Consider the following 19,004-nt stretch of genomic DNA (forward strand, 5'->3'; position numbering starts at 1 on the left):
TAAAAGTAATACAGTTTTGCGTAGTCCAAATTTAACTTATTCGTTTCGTTCTTGTGGGACGAACCCCAATATTTTTCAATTGGCTAGAAAATTCGAAACTGTCTAAAAAGACGCTACCGATCATTCTATTTGCTTGAATCTATTGATTTCAACAACAATTTTTTTTCACTGGGGTCAGCATACTGCATCCTTGAGGTCTAATTTCCAAGCCGCTACTTATTCATTATATCCAATTCTTTCATATCGATGGGCAGCTCAGGCCATTATTATGAACACGATTTCTTTGGATTGAACCGCTATCGATGACTTTTCAGCTTTTCATTGTACGTTCAATGGTCGTAAAAACATGTGAATCAATATTTAGTTGAGCCTCACGATAATCCAGTTGTATATTTTCCATCTCAACTATTTCAATTTAAGACCATTTTCTTAAACTGATTCTATTGAACCGCCCGATCCAATGAAAATTTATAAAGTGAACCTCCAGAACACTCTTCATGTTGGTCCTCCCGATCCAACGAAAATTCATAAAGTGAACCTCCAGAACACTCTTCATGTTGGTCCTCCCGATCCAACGAAAATTCATAAAGTGAACCTTCAGAACACTCTTCATGTTGGTCCTCCCGATCCAACGAAAATTCATAAAGTGAACCTCCAGAACACTCTTCATGTTGGTCCTCCCGATCCAACGAAAATTCATAAAGTGAACCTTCAGAACACTCTTCATGTAGGTCCTCCCGATCCAACGAAAATTCATAAAGTGAACCTCCAGAACACTCTTCATGTTGGTCCTCCCGATCCAACGAAAATTCGTAAAGTGAACCTCCAGAACACTCTTCATGTTGGTCCTCCCGATCCAACGAAAATTCATAAAGTGAACCTCCAGAACACTCTTCATGTTGGTCCTCCCGATCCAACGAAAATTCATAAAGTGAACCTCCAGAACACTCCAGTCGGAACTCCTATTAAGATAGAAAAAACTCAAGTTTCAAAGAATTTCTTTTTTTTTTATCGGAGTAGCTTCAGGATATTTTAACATCATTTTTGCATCTCAAAATTAAACAGCAGGTATTTCATTTTCATCAATGAGTATTCAAAGCTAAGGTCTCTCATCTCCAAGGAACATAAGCTGGATATTTCTTCTCAAAAAAAAAATTAGTGCTCCAAATATTTCACTAATTTTACCTTATCAATCCAACTCAACCCCGGTTAGAATATAATTTGACCGTCTAGTACTTACCGTGTTGATTAATCAAAATCAATGACTAATTCTGAAACTATCCAACAATGAGATTTTCGATACCATTCATTAAGCCATTTGATTTTCATAAGTAATTTTTTTAATGCGTTTTGCTTTCACAATTTTCTTTTGTTTGATAGTATATTTAATTCAGAAAAGCACATGTCCTTCAAAAAATCAATGGACAATCGACTGTTTGGTAAAATTTAGTTGCGTTTTTTTTTTTTAACATTCAACCAACATTTATTCGAAAAAAGAAAAGATTCGAAGTTTGACGTACGTGTAACTTCGATCGCATATTTAAGGATACAATTATAATCCTCTTCAAAAGCAGAGTCTTAATCGAAAGGCTTAAAAAACGGCATTAACAAAATTGTCGATTCACACTCATTTTATATCCTATGGATTTGCTGCGTGGAATTATCTGCAGTTTGAACTTTAGAACGCACCAACCCTTTCTGTTTGTTCTCCGAACCTATTTATCTGAGAGTATAAGTTAGTGAACGTCCAGCTCGCTTCCTCCTACCAAATATGATTATATCCCTCCTCGTATCTCGCGTGATGCGCAGAGCAAGTAAAAAACTTTGTTGTGCTAAAAATGGACAACGAGAGCAAGTTTTTTGTGTGTGAGAAAAAACAATCGGTAGCAATATGAGAGGAACAAGATCGAGTTTAAGAAATTGGGAGGCTTTTTTTTATACTGGCAAACATTCTCTCTGAGAATTCTCTGGAACCGGCAGTCGAAAAAAAAGGATCGTTAAAAAAATTTCCCCCAAGCGGGGCCACAATCTCAGTGAAACAAAATAATGCAAACTACACAAGCATACACTCTCCACCAACATGGATCATCTGACTGGGAATCATCTAAATTTCACACACACCAGATCAAAAGCAGACTTTTATTACAAATAGCTCCCTTTCTATCCACACTCACTTTGCTCGGTCACGGTCATGGCTTTCTCCACAAAAAAAGGAACAGAAAACACAAATTCTTTCTTTCAAAATTGTCTCAAAATTATCCACTTACCACTTAATTACACGTCCAGGCGCACTGCACATAAAATTTTCGAGGCCGAAAATTAGCAAAATTTGACCAGCTTAAAACTTAGCAATCAATTTAGCAATTTTTTTTTACCAAAATTTTAGCAAAATACAAAAAGTGTCCCGACTAAATGTTTACTAATTTTCTAGTAAAAAAAATTATATGTTTGCTAAAGTTTTAGCAAAAAAAAGTCCCTCAAAAATTACTAAAATTTTAGTAAATTTGAAATTTTGAATTATTTGTTGATTGCTTTCATTAAAAAGAAAAAAAAATGCAAAATTTATATTTGGTTGGTAGTTTTATTTGCCATCTGATAGTAACAGATCAAGACGGTAATTTTTTTTAACCGCAAAACTGCTCAGGTGACATCCAAAGAAAAGTTTTATCCGATCTTTAGAATGAAGTTCGCTTCCGCTGAACAAAACTGAAAATAAAATAAGTAAAAAAGAAACTGTAACAATGTTCATGGTTGGGAATATTTCCGATCTTACAAGAACAATTATTCAACATAAATAGGCTCAGATTTGTTATTAACATTTAAGAATTAGATTGTAAACTAGATTTAAATTTCCTTTGCAAGAAAAGTTCCTGATTTCACATTTATGAATACGTTAAAATTCTTTTTCTCTGTTTCATAAATTAAAAAAAAATTAATTAATATTTTAAAATTAGATTAAGGTCAATTGAATAGCAATAAAAATAACTTCTTGAGTCACTTATCTCGTAAGTGTAACCTCGAACAACCCAAAAATAAAACACAATGAACAGATCACAAAATTGTTAAAACTGAGCTTTGTCAATTCCGTCACCGGAATCCAGCCACAGGAATTAAAAAATCTAGTTAAAAAAATCTTTAAATGTATTCTTTCAAATCGATTTCTTTTAAATGAAAATATAAATGTGCTTACCACACGCTGCCAGCTCTACCACTGCCCTGGCCCCTGGTCCTCGATAACAACGATCCGCCGACCGGAACCAGTAAAAATTGTTGAACTGCAAATTAAGGAAACATAAAATAAAAATCATAATCTGCAAGCATTAGATTTTTTTACCATCTTTTCGGGACTGTGGGACTGATACGGGATTGCGAATCGATTTCCGGAAAAGAGCGTGCATGTTATCCAGCTACCACAGTCCCAGAAGCCACTCATTTCTTTGCGGGTCGTCGAAATTTAGAATCCTGGAGGTGTTGTTCGCTTCTTTGGTCTCGATGGGCAAACTCTGAAAATTAAATTTGAAATAATTACCAAACAAAGTAGATTATTTTCGACTCCCTCGAATGCTTACCTTCCCCAACAAGGTGGGGCGAGACAACATCTTCGCATCTTCCGGCTGTTGTTAGAATGCAATCTACCAGCCGGTTTTGGAACCTCCTATCGAAACTAGACAAAATTAGGTTCCAACCGGTCCAAGTATATTCCAAAAAAAATGTATCATCAGGAGGATCCTCCGGACAGGGAACATAAGTTTTAACCTGAAAAACTAAAATGAAGCTTGGTAAAACTTTGATTGTGTGACGCAAGTTGAGCCAACTTGGCCCTAGCGGTCACACAACAGGGACAACTTAAAAAAAAAAACATGATTGTTTATACAAAAAGCAGGGGGAAATAGATTATTCTTCCTGAGCAGTTCATATTGATACTTACCAACTCTTTTCCGTTTTCGGAATAATACTTCATCCACGTCAAGCAAAAGTTGATTAATCCAGGCTTCGAAGCGGATGCTATCGGACGCGGGCGGAACACAGCTCTGGTTGAATGAATGAAGCTTTTTTGGCTACAAGCTCCCGGGCACGAAGAGATTTTAGCAGTTTGAAACTTGCGGACCGTCGCTTAGATCAAACGGAGATTTCCTCTGGGTAGCGAGTAATCCGATAAAAACCTCCGAAAAATAACCTAGCACATGCTGTTGACAATCCGTGCACCCATTTAACTTGTTTGGGGAAAAGTGCTAAAAATCGAAATACATACCAAATTAGTGACCTTTTACACGCAGAAAAATATATTTTAGAAACAATAAGATTTCGAACGAAAATAATAAAATTTTTGGTTGGGAAAAAGCACAAATATATTTTTGGTAGCACTGACAAAAAGTATCGATTCGCTTTAAACTTATCGTTTAATTGAAAATATAATACACCCTTTTTAAAAGTGATCCATGATTTATTTCAAAATAATAAAATTTTGGCGTAAATATCACAACAAAAATCCGCTTTAAAAAAAAGTTAAAGTGTGATATTTGAAATCAATCTTTTTTTTTAATTTAAATTGAAACAAGGGAATTGTTTGTTTAGATTGATTGCATTTCGGATTCCAATTATTTTAAAGATATATCGCATTTAAAAAAGATTTTTATTTAAATTTTTCACAATTAGTAAATGTTGCACAATCGGTAGAGCCGGTTGCTTCAGGGAACTAGTACTTACGGCCTAATTCTGAGTCAGACCAAGCACATTACGGGCCGACGTAGGAGCCCTCACAACAGTCAGCAGCCATATGACGGTAGCTGCGTAATTATGAACGCCAATCCTCCGGCTGTCATGGGGAAGGCCGTGGTCGGTCTGCTCTTCGTGGTTCCCCGACGACCAATACCTACGCGAAGAACGCCAACCGGGAGCAACAGTAGGTGTAGGCACACGCATCATCTGGAATATAAATGAAAAGTATATAAAAAAAATGAATTCTCGGAGAAATGAGCCAGTTCTGAGCAGTTTGCGAGCAAGATAAAACTTTGAAACCTACCTTTGAAGCTGCTAGCCTGGAACCCTGATGAGCTTGCTGTGTTCCGTAACCTTGGCTGGGCTTTCCTGACGGTTCTTCCCGCTGTTGTGTTGTGGTTCGGATGCAAACACTTTTAATTTTTTTTCTTTTTTCGATTTATCGTTTTTCAGTTACACGTTTATCGCATAAACCCAATATTGGCTTCAAAATAAACCATATTTAAATTTGATGCAATAAATAATGAGCGTGTAAAAATAACAAAATTTTTCGTTTATCTATATTCCAAATTATTGTGAAAGCAATCCATAAATCTGCTTTTAAAATACAAAATAAAATAACAAAACGTTTTGTTGAAACCACTCCCCATTCTTTTTCTGCGTGTACGTTCAGAAACAATTTTATTCACTTTCAATTTCTTAAATTACCAATCAAAATCGGGAAAATACACAGTAATTTTTCACTTTTTGTTAGACCCCGAAAAAAACAAAACACAAACATCTGAAAAAAACGGCCATGGTTCGAGTATTAACTACCCTTAATGCTAAGTTGACAGCAAAGGGGTATTTTTTACTCAAATAAAGCAAAAGTCATGACAATTTGAGAAAATGCTAACTCGGAAGTAAAAAAGAAATTTTGCTAACAGAAAGTAAGGGTGTATTTTTGCTAAGATCAGCCTCGAAAGTTTTGTGTGTGGCACTCAGCACACTTGAAAACACTTTGCAAAACTTACAACACAAAAAAATGTGAGCCTCCCGTTCAGCCCTTCAAATTATTCTCCTGGCAGGATACGCCATTGTGTAGATCCGACTTCGTGTCCGTCGACTGAACGGGAGACACACAACCTGCCTCGCTGAATATCGTTAGCTAACTGGCGACCGCTTACTACACGGCAGCATCATATTACTCAGGATTTTTTTACTCACTACCTATTTGTTGGTTAATTTCGATGTTATGTTATTTATCTTTTAATGTCTTTGAATTCATAAAAAAATGCAGGTTCTATAAATTTATAGAGAACTAATTCAAACCAACATGCCATCAAAAACACTAAATCACATTATTAAAAAAGTCTCTAAATCGTCGTCTCTAAATTTTACAAACGTTTTACCAAAAAAATATTAACACTTTATCGCTAAACGCTGAATGAGTCTGAGCGTTGAGGTTAGTTGACAACGTGATTGTCGTTCAACATTTTTTGCCCAAATCTAGTAGTATAGAATGATATTTTTTATAGATTTTTATGATTTTCAGGTATAAACATAACAATTTTGTATGGTACCTTGTGCTAAACTGATCTCTCTCTTTTAAATCGGAATTTAGATTTTATATTGTTTATTCGATTGTGGAAATTTATTGAAATTTATTGTAACCCCAAACATGCTACGTCTTGAATAATGTTTTCTTTAATCGTTTATGAAATTTCATCTGTTGTTTTGTATAGATTGTGCTTTCAAAATATAGTTTTTTAATCTTACTAAATAAGTACTTTGCTTTGAAGCATGTATGTCACATTTTTAATATTTTCAAACTATTTAAAAAAAACGTGTCAATTTTTCAACGAATATAAAAACGTAAGATCTTACTAGGGGAGGGAGGGTTGAAAATTTCCAAAATCGTGCTCACGTAATTAGTGAACGGCCCCTAACCCACACCCACTGCATACCACAGACCCTAACACACCATCTTAAACCATTACACTTCCTTTATCACCCTGGTTCGAGTTTCCCACAGGAAGTTTATAACATTCGGAAGTTTCCGGACATTCCAAGCTGCTCACCCCAGATGACAATGACGGCCACAATTTTACGCTGACAACGCGGACATACCATTATGACTTTCCTTTATAGTCTTCAGGTAATTGTTTCGGAACGACAAAATTTTACGACGTGTTCGTCGCTATTCCGGTTCGAAGTGAAATCGCTGAATTTTATTCAGTCCAACAAAGAGAGTTCAATTTTTAGTTCATAAGGTCAAACTCGGCTTTGCACCCTCGCCGGAGGAAAAATTGGATCAGTTTTGAGTTAGGGAAAAGAAACTTAACTGTTCATTGAATCTAACTATGTTGTGAGCCTCGGTCAAACTTAATTTTGAATTTGAAAAAAGGAGCGTGTTGTCCTGGTTTGGAAGCCTAGGCTGAGTGGCAGCGGCCTAAAGAATATTGCCACTGGGATACTGGTCCATGTCGTACGAGGCGACTTATCCAGTACTTCCCAGATACGTTTATCACATATTTCTGTCTATTGGAAATCAACGAGGCTGTATCTGGGAGAGGGAGAAAATAGGTCAAGGTCAATTATTGCATGCAGAGTTCAGAAGTTTTTCAAGTTCAAAACATTGGAAGATAATGTTTTGAATCAGAATCAGTTTTAAATTCTTGCTAGTATTCTTGAACTTTTGTACGTATTTTCTCTCAAGTAGGGTATGCCAATAGTGCATGTGTAGTACATGCATTTGCACAAGCTGTATTCTTCCATATTTTCTTGTTTTGCCAATTTGGAATATGATTTTTCATTTAACTAATCTCTTTGCTCTCCTAGTAACTCCGTTTGATAAAATCTCTTCACAAGTGTTCAAATGTGAATCGCAAACGCATCGCTTACGGTCCCATTGCTTTTGGGTATCTGTAAATATTTTTTTTTTATAATTCGTTTATTTGAAACGGCTCGGACCTTTGAGTTTTAAAGAGCCAACATCTTTTTGCTTTTTACAATTGGTTACTTAACCTAGTTTTACAATTTTTCAAAGAAAAGATATAGGAAGGGAAACGTGAAAATGAAAATAGTTATAGACGAAGGTCGATAGATTTTAAGAATAGATAAATTTCGAACATGTAGTCTAAGTCTATCACAGCCAACACATCTCTCACTGGAACGTTAGGTGGTTTTCCTCGGGCCCGAAGGGAGTCTATTAAATTCGCTCTGGCGACAAGATGGACCTCACACGACCAAACAATATGCTCGATGTCATGGTAACCTTGGCCACAGCTACACAAATTGCTGCCAGTCAGGTTTACACGAAAGAGTAACGCGTTTAAGGAACAATGATTGGACATAAGACGAGAAAATACTCGAATAAAATCTCGACATAGATCCAACCTATTGAACCAGGGTTTAAGGCAAACCTTTGGGAGAATCGAGTGGAGCCATCGACCCAACTCATTCTCGTCCCATTTGCGCTGCCAGTTGACAAGTGAGTTTATTCGAACTAAAGAGTAAAATTCGTTAAAAACGATTTCACGGTAATAAATGTCTCCTTCCGTCGCACCCACTTTCGCAAGAGAGTCTGCCCTCTCATTGCCCAGAATCGAACAATGTGAGGGTACCCAAACGAAGGTGATGGAAAAGCAACGTTTAAATAAAGCACTCAACGTATCCCGTATCTTCTCGAGGAAGTACGGAGAATGCTTTCCAGGTCTTATTGAACGGATTGCTTCAATAGAGCTAAGACTATCCGTTATGATGTGGTAGTGTTCAACTGGTCGTTAGGCAACTCTGCCCAATGCCCAGTGGATAGCTGCAAGCTCTGCAATGTACACAGAGCATGGTGATTGAAGACTGTAAGATGCACTAGTAGTTTCATTGAATACTCCAAATCCCGTAAATTCATCCATAACAGAGCCATCAGTAAAGTACATTTTTTCAGCATTGACGTGTTCTCATTTAGCATCAAAAATTCTTGGAACCAAAAGCAGACGGTGCAGGTCCGGAATTCCACGAATTTCCTGCTGCATAGACAAATCAAACTGGACAGAAGAATTGTCGTAGTCTGGGTTGCAAACACGAGTTGGAGAATACGAAGAAGGATTTACCTGCATGGACATGAAGACATGATATATAGACATAAATCTGGTTTGAAGATTTAGCTCAAGTAGCCTTTCAAAATTAACAATGACCAATGGGTTCATGACCTCACACCTAATGAGGAACCGCAGAGATAGTAAATTGAATCGATCTTTAAGTGGGAGTATGCCTGCCAAAACTTCAAGACTCATATTATGCGTTGAGGGCATACAACACAAAGCGATGCGGAGACAACGATTTTGAATCCGCTCAAGTTTAATAAGGTGCGTTTTGGCAGCTGATTGAAAGCAGAAACTTCCATACTCCATCACTGAGAGAATAGTAGTTCGATACAATTTTATAAGATCTTCTTGATAGGCTCCCCACCAGGTGCCAGTGATTGATCGGAGAAAATTAATCCTTCGTTGGCATTTTCCTTTCAGATACTCAATATGAGCCCTCCAGGTACACTTGGAATCAAACCAGACCCCAAGATACTTGAAACATCTCGATTGAGTGATTGTTGCCTAGGAGTTGAAGCTTCGGTTGAGCTGGTTTATGTTTCTAAGTGAAAACAACCATCTCCGTTTTCTGAGGAGAAAACTCAATCCCAAGCCCCAAAGCCCAGGTTGCCAATCTGTCTAAAGTATCTTGTAAAGGTCTGCGCAGATGAGACTCAGTAGATCCTGTGACAGACACCACGCCATCATCTGCAAGTTGACTTAGAGTGCAGCCTTCAGAAAGACAGCTGTCGATGTCACTTACGTAAAAGTTGTACAAAAGTGGACTCAAACATGAACCCTGGGGGAGGCCCATGTAAGAGGTTCTTCTTACTGCAATATCTCCGTGAGCAAAGTTCAAATGTTTCTCACAAAGCTGTATAAGATGTTGTTCAAAAGAGGAGGCAGACCCCGGGAGTGCAACTTGTCCGACAACACCTCTATTGAGACTGCATCAAAAGCTCCCTTTATGTCTAGAAACACTGAAGACATTTGCTCACGTTTTGCGTACGCCATTTGTATCTCAGAAGACAGCAAAGCAAGACAATCGTTTGTCCCTTTGCCCCTTTGAAACCCAAATTGAGTATCTGAAAGGAGACCATTTGTTTCCACCCACTTATTCAATCGGAACAAAATCATTTTCTCCATCAATTTGCGGATACAAGACAACATCGCTATCGACGGTACGAATTCGGATCGGACGCAGGTTTCCCAGGCTTTTGGATAGCAATTACTTTCACTTGTCTCCATTCTTGGGGAAGAATGGGGGTAGGCTTAATAGCGGCACGTTATCCAAACATACGGGAAAATTGTGCCCCCCCCCCCATTCTTCTGATTCTTGGGGAACAATGTTATTCTCCAAGAATTGATTGAATAAATTTAGCAAGCGAAATTTAGCAGCGTCCGGAAGGGTTTTCAACAAGTTAAATTTAATTTTATCAATTCCCGGAGCAGAATTGTTGCAAGGAAAAAACTTTATTTATTTATTGGTCTTCGAAATAAATATTGTTTCGCACAGACTTATTATTCTAAGAGATGCCTTAACCTATTTTTAAATAACTGCTTAGACATACCAAAATCAAAAATTCTAGCGCACTCATTAAAATAACGGTTACATGTGTCTATTGGATTGTAGTAGCCATACGTGGTTCGATGAGATGGAATCCAAAGAAGCATTTGATTCCGCAGCGGGCGTGTAGGAGCATACAAATTTATGCAATCCAGGATATCGTTGTTTTCAATATTGCCGCTCAGTAAGTCGAATGTGAATAAACACTGCAGAAACTTCCTTCTACGGGATAGCGTTTCAAGATGGATCAGGTTACATCGATGTTCATAGGGAGTCCTGACTTCGGGATTCCAGTTAAGTTTCCGAAGAGCAAAGCGAACAAACGCTCGCTGGAATCCTTCGAGAGATTGACTCAAAGTCAGTTGGAACGGGGCCCAAACTGGTGCTGCGTATTCAAGTATACGTCTGACGATCGAACAATAAAGGAGGGCAAGTGAGAATTCGACCATCGAAAAGCTGGAATCTAGACTGCACCTATCTGCTGGTACATTACGAATGATTTTTTGCAGAGGTGAGGAGTCGGGACAGATTTTCCGTGCAAAGTTGTAGATCCACGTCTGTAAATATTATCCGATTTGAAATCATTGAAGAATATGATCTAAATTACATCAGTTATATCCGTTAATTCAAGCGCAAAATTAGTGTATTTTCCTTATAATGGATAAGTGTTCAGTCCCTTCAATCTTTGGATTGGTAACAGAATTTTGTGGAGGTAAATGCCCTTTCATATAAAGATAATTCATTGTTAGAATTATGTCATGGTTACCCAAGCAACCTAAAGTCTCGTTAAAGAGGTCGAACACAGCTTAATCAGCATAATCAATGTGCTGAAGTTCGTTTTATTCAGCCCAAAATTTAAGTTCTTATTGAAACTTTGAAGTTCCATTATAGATTTGAACGGCCTTCTATTCAGCCCACAAGCAAACGTTTAATCAGCAAAAACAAAAAATATTTCTCTTCTCCTCTTTTACTTTGGTCACCACCAGCCCATGTGGTGCTGCCGGTTTCTCGGCATGCATCTTTATTCCTTCCATCACCTCCCTCAATTGATCTTACTTAATTGCTTTATTTTTAACTTTGTTCGATACATGCCGGCACGCACGCCAGTTCTGCTACACAATTGTTTGATTCGCTTAAACAAGCAATCAAACAACCTAATGGAAAAAATTAGTCCTGGTACCAGATTTGAACCCGATCCTCCGAGATGATAGCCAAACACGCTGCCACGATGCCACGCCTAGATGTTGCCTTACCGGCAACTAAAATTTGAAGTGGTTATAAGCTTCCTAAAATACCCGCAAAGGCAGCCAGCAGCCAGCAGCAAAGACGCATGTTGATTATGACTAAGAAACATTACGAAACGGCGTATAAATCAATCATCCGTTAAAATAATATCGGTTAAAAAAATGGAATTCCATGTTTATAACTGTTAAGCTAAAAATTATACAAATTCTTGAGTTTATCTTGATATTTAATTAATGAATTGCTTCAACTGACTTTCAATGTGTGATAAATTCGTGGTAAGTAAAACTGGCAAAAACTGGCAGCACTGGACTTGTTGGATGTGACCTGTTTTTAAAGCGAATAAAAAATCAGAAATTATAGAGGAACCATACCTTCTAAAATTGAGCAGTTGACAACGGAGTACTTCGGAACGGCAACTGTGACCCATACATCTGGAATCTTGGTAAACACGACGCTAAAACTACTGGATCCGAGGTATTTATTCTCACGTATTTTCAACACAAGAAATTACACCGTCGCGACTACGTCCATTGTTTTCATCAAACCGTCCGCTCAACTATCATTGGTAACTCACGTTCTCTCCGCGACGTTTGTTTTGGAAAGTGAGACTGAGTGACTCCCATCGAAACCGTTTGATTGCACACAATCATCATGACTTTCAATGATGATGACGAGTCTGCAGTGATCTGTGCTATATGTGATCACGTTGAGCATAATTTAGAGCGTGTCATAGAATGTTTTTCTTGCAATCAATCTGTTCACTTCTAGTGTAAAAAACTTCGAGGGAATGCGATTGCTAGAGCAAGAAGTAAACCATTTTTCTGCTCGTCGCAATGTTTGAACTTTCATAACCAACAGCACCAAAAAAATGAAGGATTCGATGCTCTTGTGGAAGAAATTCGCGGAATAGCACAAAGTGTACACGAAGCGCGCCGCGAGTCTGCAAATGTACGCAGCGCTATAGAAAAGTCACAGCAGCAAATATCCGAAATTCAGGAAACCAATAAACACATTGAGGCCACTCAGGAGTTTTTAGCATCCAAATTCGATTATCTTAGTAAAGGTTTCGAGGATTTTAGACAGGAGTTAGCTTTGCTAAGATCCGAAAATCATGAGCTAAAATTAGAAATCGAAAATTGCAAGGAGAAAAATGTTGACCTTACAAAACGTGTTGAGGGATTAGAATCTGAAATCGATCATCTTAATCGCAAAGGGCTTTCGCGTAATGCCATACTTCTAGGACTACCATCCACAGAAAGCGAAAATTTACGCGAAGTGATCGTTGCTCTCGCAAATACAGTAGGCTGTAAATTGGAAAATAATGAATTTATTAGCGCGAAACGCCTAAACGGGAATAATACTACAAGAAATGCTGCGCCGGTCCTGGTTGTTTTCCAAGCTGACACAAAAAAGGAAGAATTGTTCGACAAGAAACGCTTGCACGGAGTCTTGAAGGCAGCTGACATCGGGGAATTTTATCGTGGTTCGGTCAAGACAGTAACTCTGCGGGACGAGATGACGTCATATGGGAAAGAGCTGCTAAAGGAATCGAGGCTAGTTCAGGATGAATTAGGATACAAATATATTTGGCCAGGACGAGACGGTAAAATTCTTCTAAAGAAAACTGATGGAGCGAAGGTGGACAAAATTGGAACAAAAAGCGAACTGCTAGCAATGCTGGAAACGAAGAATAAGCGAGCCTTGAATTACTCATCTACTTCATCTTTTATCGTGTCGTCGCCGAAACGCATGCAGATTAATTAATGTGAAGTTAAGAGCAAATTTGTAATAAACTAAATGGATTTCACAACAAAAAATTACTTTTATAATAACATCTATGAATTAAATAAATATGCTTCTAATATCAAAAGAATTCGTAATGAACTTAACATATTCCAACTAAATACAAGAGGATTGAATAATTTATCCAAATTCGATGAATTAAAAATGATTTTGCAACAATTTACAGAATCTGCATGGGTTTTTCAAATACAGAGTCATGATAATTTTACTATATCCATCATTTAGTATTTTCGACCATGATTTAGTATTTTCTACCAAAAATCTGGGCGATAATACTACGAAATAGTATTTTTACTATGCGAACTTTGACAGCTCATAGTAATTTCCTCGTGTCAAAATTACCATGCGCATGATATTTTGATATTACACAATTCGTGTTCTTGAAATAACTATGCTCATGGTAATGTTGAAACATCGCATTTGTGTTGTCAAAAATGCTATCCTCGTGATATTTTCACTATTTTTTCTCTTAAATCTGTTTCTGCAGAACAGTCTGGTCGGAAATTTTTCAGGTTAGTGAGATTTTGTTTTACTTCTTTCACCTGCTGCTATACTGTTTTTTTAATTAATTTGTTTTAGTGTCGGCGAATGCTATTTCGAGTTCCCCAACCTCGCTCGATGATGTACGTCGGACAACGTCGGAAGACATTGGGACGAAGGATGCTAACCGGTGAGCTGGCGCACTGTTTGCGGGACGCAATTTCAGCAGATCTGCCGGGCCGGAAAATTCAGTTTTTCAGGTGAGTGAAATTGTGATTTTTTTTTTCTAATCAATGTAATGTTTATTAAACAAGTAAACTGCACAGTTCTTGCACATTTTCGTGTTTCCTATAATTAATTGTTTCCCGTTTTTTTTTTCATTTTCATTTCAGACGCTGAGTGTGAGCCATAAGCTGTCTTCTTGGATGCATCCCCAGTGCCCCGATCGTGGGTGGTGCTACCACCATAAAGTGAAGTATGAAAAAATAATTTAAATAAATAAAAAAACATGAATGTAAACAAATGAATTTCATTTCGAGGTCTTTACACCATGCTGCGTGGTAATTTTGTGATGTATATCATGATACGATACTTATTTTGATGTATTATTTGAATAATGGAAAATTGCAATTTTACTATGCTCAAAGTAAAATAACTCATTCTATCGTTAACAGTTTTACTACGAATGCCGTCGTAATTACTATGCACAGCAAAAATCAACACATAGTAAAACTACCATGCGCAAAGTAATTTCAAGAATAAAACATTATTGACTCAAAAATATGGTTGCGTGTTGTTCATTTAAACCACGGATTTAGTAATTTTACTATGTTTTTTTTTGTGTGTATGGATATAATAATTTTAGGGGAAACATGGGTCAAAGAAAAACGTTCTCATCTTTTGAAGATCCCAGGATATAAAAGCATGTTTTCCTGTAGAAGCGACAGTGCAGGCGGCGGACTTGCTTTATATGTAAGAGACAGTTTTCGTTATGATGAAATCAGGTGTGAACATGATGCTGGTTATCACCATATACAGATTAATTTGAAGATCAATGAACAACATATGAATGTAGGGCAATTTACAGACCTCCTTCGTACAGTATTACCAATTTCTTAACCAAACTTGAAACGATTCTATCGAGCGCCAAGCAGGGTTCCTCGTGCGTGTTAATTGGTGATATTAATATCTCAGTTAATAATATGACTGCTCAAAATACTGTCGAATACATTGATCTTCTTAAATCGTTTAATTTTCAAGTAACAAATACGTATGCCACGAGACCTATAAGCAACAACATACTAGACCATGTCATATGCTCCGAAGCTGTTCAATCGAGGATCACAAACAAAACATTATTCACAGATATTAGTGATCATTGCTGTGTAATATCTTCAATTAATTTGCGGAAAAGTGTATGCGTACGGGAGCTTGAGAAAATAGTCGTCAAAAATGCTTTACTCGATGAAAAATTCGAAATGTTTGTAAGGAATATGAATCCCTGCACACCCCATGAACGCCTAGCCCAAATTATTACAGCATACAAAAGTTTAAAAAAAGAATGTACAACAACTTATAAAATCAAAGCAAAAATTAAAGGCTATTGTCCCTGGATTACACTGGATCTCTGGAAGTGGATGAAAATAAAAGATAAAATTCTTGGAAAATTAAAAAGAAATCCAAGTAGTGCCTATCTTCGTGATCTCTTAAAACATGCCTCCAGGAATCTTCAAAACCTTAAAGAAACTACTAAAAGAGAATACTATAGAAAACTGTTCAGCAATGCCAACCCAAAATCCATGTGGAAATGCCTCAATTCCCTCGCAGGAGTCTCAAAGAACCAGAGTAAGGAAATTAAACTAAATGTTGAAGGGAATTTAATCGATGATCAGCAGCTGGTTGCTAAAAAGTTCAACGATTTCTTCAGCGAAATTGGACCCCAGCTTGCTTCAAAGATAAGAAGTCTAGGCGACGTTAATAGATTTGAAACACTAACGCCACTGCAAAACTCAATATTTCTTCGACCTGCAAGTACACAGGAAGTTATTTTGCTAATAAAAGACCTCGAAACTAATAAAAGTGTAGGTGACGATGAAATTCCCGCACAATTTATCAAGCGACACTTCCAGTTTTTTTCGGATTTAGTGAGAGACGTATTCAACGAAAGTCTTTCTACTAGAAGATTCCCAGATTGTCTTAAAGTTGCTAGAGTTGTCCCGATCCACAAACAAGGATTAAAAACAGATTCCAACAATTATCGTCCTATCTCCGTCCTGCCAATTTTGAGTAAACTATTAGAGAAAATGCTGGTGTCACGTATTACCGACTTTTTCCTACAGAATAACTTATTTTATGAGCATCAATATGGTTTCCGCTCAGGCTCGAGCACCACAACTGCAACCTCTGATTTATTTACTGAAATCTATTGCGCACTCGAGAACAAAAAACACACTGGCCTTCTTTTTCTTGACCTGAAAAAGGCATTCGATACTATAGATCACACCATCCTTCTGAAAAAACTGGATTTCTACGGACTACGCGGACAAGCTCATGACCTCATAAAAAGCTTCTTGTCAAATAGAAACCAATATGTGATGCTAAACGGTTTGAAGAGTGATCTCCGACCTCTCGAAGTAGGAGTGCCACAAGGAAGTAATTTAGGTCCCCTGTTGTTCCTCATCTACGTAAATGATTTGCCAAACTTGAAACTGCACGGAAAACCACGGCTATTCGCTGACGACACCTGTTTACTGTACACTGAAAAAAACCTCAATATGATGATCCAACATAAGGTAGAAGACATGAAACTGCTTCAACAATACTTTAGCGAAAACAAATTGTCTCTAAATTTATCGAAAACAAAACACATGATTTTGAACCCGTTCCGAACTTCTGACACTGGACTATGTGATCTGCTTGTCGACTCGGTGAAAATTGAACGTGTGACAAAATTCACTTACCTTGGATTGACAATCGACTCTGGTTTGAAATGGACACACCACATTCAATCGTTGAAAAGTGAAATAACTTCGGCTTGCGGCCTGTTTTGGAAGATTAATGGCTTCGTACCTTGCAAACAACTCGCGACTATGTACCATGTGTTTGTTCAATCTAAACTTCAGTACTTGATATTTATATGGGGAGCTGCTACCAGAACAAGGCTGAAACCCTTACAGATAGCTCAAAACCGTTGCTTAAAGGCTGTATACAAGCGTCCTAGATTATATCCGACCAAGAATCTGTACATCGAAGCTGATAAATCTACTCTTCCAATCAATGCATTGAGGGAAATGCAAGCTGTATCTATTATTCACAATCATCTGTATAACCCAATCGCTCATCACAATCAAATTTACGACCGCCCTGATCACAGATATCCATTGAGAAACCAAAGTAGCTTGTCTGTGAGACAACCCACCTCAGAATTTGCCAAAAAAGCATTCACATATTACGGTAAGACTTGCTATAACCGACTACCTGAAAACATACGATCGGAAAGAAACATCGCCAAATTCAAAGATCTCATCAAGCGACGCACCAAAGCTAACATGGATACATACATCCAGTAAACTAAACCAACAGTCCGGTTTCCGGTAACCTGACAGCCAGCGTTCCCTTAAAAGAGAATTTTCTCACTGGGAACGCATCAAACTCCTGGACCTTCATCACTCGCGTAAACCGCTAGTGACCTGTATCTACACAGCAAAAATTATTTGCTGTAAAATTACGGCAAATATCCTGTAACAAAAAGGAGCAGGACATTTACCGTAATTTTACAGGTCGAAAAAAAATACGTGTTTTTTATTTTTAAGTGAATGAATTTTTTACAGGCTTGTTTAAAATCACAGACCTGTAAATGTTCATTCGTGTAATGGCTAGGTAAGATTCGTTTAATGGGCTTTTTTCGAATTTAGTCAAATATCTAACTCATCATAATTCGAAACTGTATTTAGCTTTTATTTAATCTACATTTTTTACCTTTATTAATTCTTATTGATTGCTCTGCCACTGCAAAATTTTGAACAAAGCTAGAGGATAACAAATTCAAAATAATGACGTTGCTTTAAGAGCATGCGACATATAAACTGAACATTCCTTCGGTCTTGATGGCAAAACATTTCAATGTAACGAATCTCGATTCGTTACATTGAAGTTGTTTCCACTGCGAAAAATATCCTAAATGTTTAAGTTTTTATACTTTTTAGCAGCAGCTCTACCTGTATGATTCCTCTTTAATAACTAAACACAGCACAAGCTGCCTATGCTATTCTGTTATGGCATTTTTCATTTCTGGCTATTACCTCAAACTAATCTTTGTTTCAAATTGTATTAATATGTTGCTTATTACTATTGTAATCCTCCTAGCGGTATGTCAGGTTATAACCCTTCCGATCGACTACGATTTTGTGTACCGTGTGGCTTCCAGTCAAGAATCGAACCGTCTCCGGGATGCTTCCTACTGTTTGCAACTGTTTATGACGGAGGAACAAAATTAGTTTTCCGGGGAAAAAAAATCAAAAACAAACCGAAAAAAACTCACCCCATATCGGCGCATTCACTTCTTCGCGCTTAGCAATCTGTTTCGCCTGGACGACGGCCATCTGGACTTGCTGCTGGTGAACCTGGGACAAGAAAGGCAGCCACGGAACCACTGGGCTACAGTTGTCGGAACTCGATGAACTTCGACGACCGCAATTCGCTGCATCTGCTGATGTTTCACGCACGGAATGTTTTACCGCTGTTATGGGAATGACAACGTTGTTATCACGCGTCCCAAATCCGCGTATTATCATAGCTCCGGCCCAGCACGAAACGAAGAACTAGAACGAAACAAAATAAAAACAAAACGTCCGCGCGCGCTTCTTTTGACGTTTCTCTTTCTGATTCTCATCCGTGATGCCAGAAGCACTTGAATTTGCTTATATATGGGCGATTGAAAATTATTGGTCACGTGAAATTAAACGACACGTAATTTTTGTTCGACCTGTAAAACTACAGTAAATGTCATGCTCCTTTTTGTTACAGGACATTTGCTGTAATTTTAGATGATTTTTTATTCTCTTCGGATGAATCAATTTAAAATTACGTGTCTTTTTTTATTACAGGTTGTTTTGTTTTATAGGCAA

At 37.6% G+C, this 19,004-nt stretch overlaps 1 protein-coding gene across 1 annotated transcript; it reads right to left on the bottom strand.

Annotated features, from left to right (window-relative positions):
- Positions 1–17,861: 17,861 nt before the first annotated feature.
- Positions 17,862–18,676, bottom strand: LOC129740503 (uncharacterized). The gene is made up of 2 exons (XM_055732203.1): positions 18,419–18,676; positions 17,862–18,347 (listed from the first exon to the last, which is right to left on the bottom strand). The coding sequence occupies exons 1-2, from the start codon at positions 18,669–18,671 to the stop codon at positions 18,256–18,258; spliced, it is 345 nt and encodes a 114-aa protein (XP_055588178.1). The 5' UTR covers positions 18,672–18,676; the 3' UTR covers positions 17,862–18,255.
- Positions 18,677–19,004: the final 328 nt, after the last annotated feature.

Source organism: Uranotaenia lowii, chromosome 1 (assembly GCF_029784155.1).
Source record: "Uranotaenia lowii strain MFRU-FL chromosome 1, ASM2978415v1, whole genome shotgun sequence".
In the NCBI taxonomy this organism is placed as follows: domain Eukaryota; kingdom Metazoa; phylum Arthropoda; class Insecta; order Diptera; family Culicidae; genus Uranotaenia; species Uranotaenia lowii.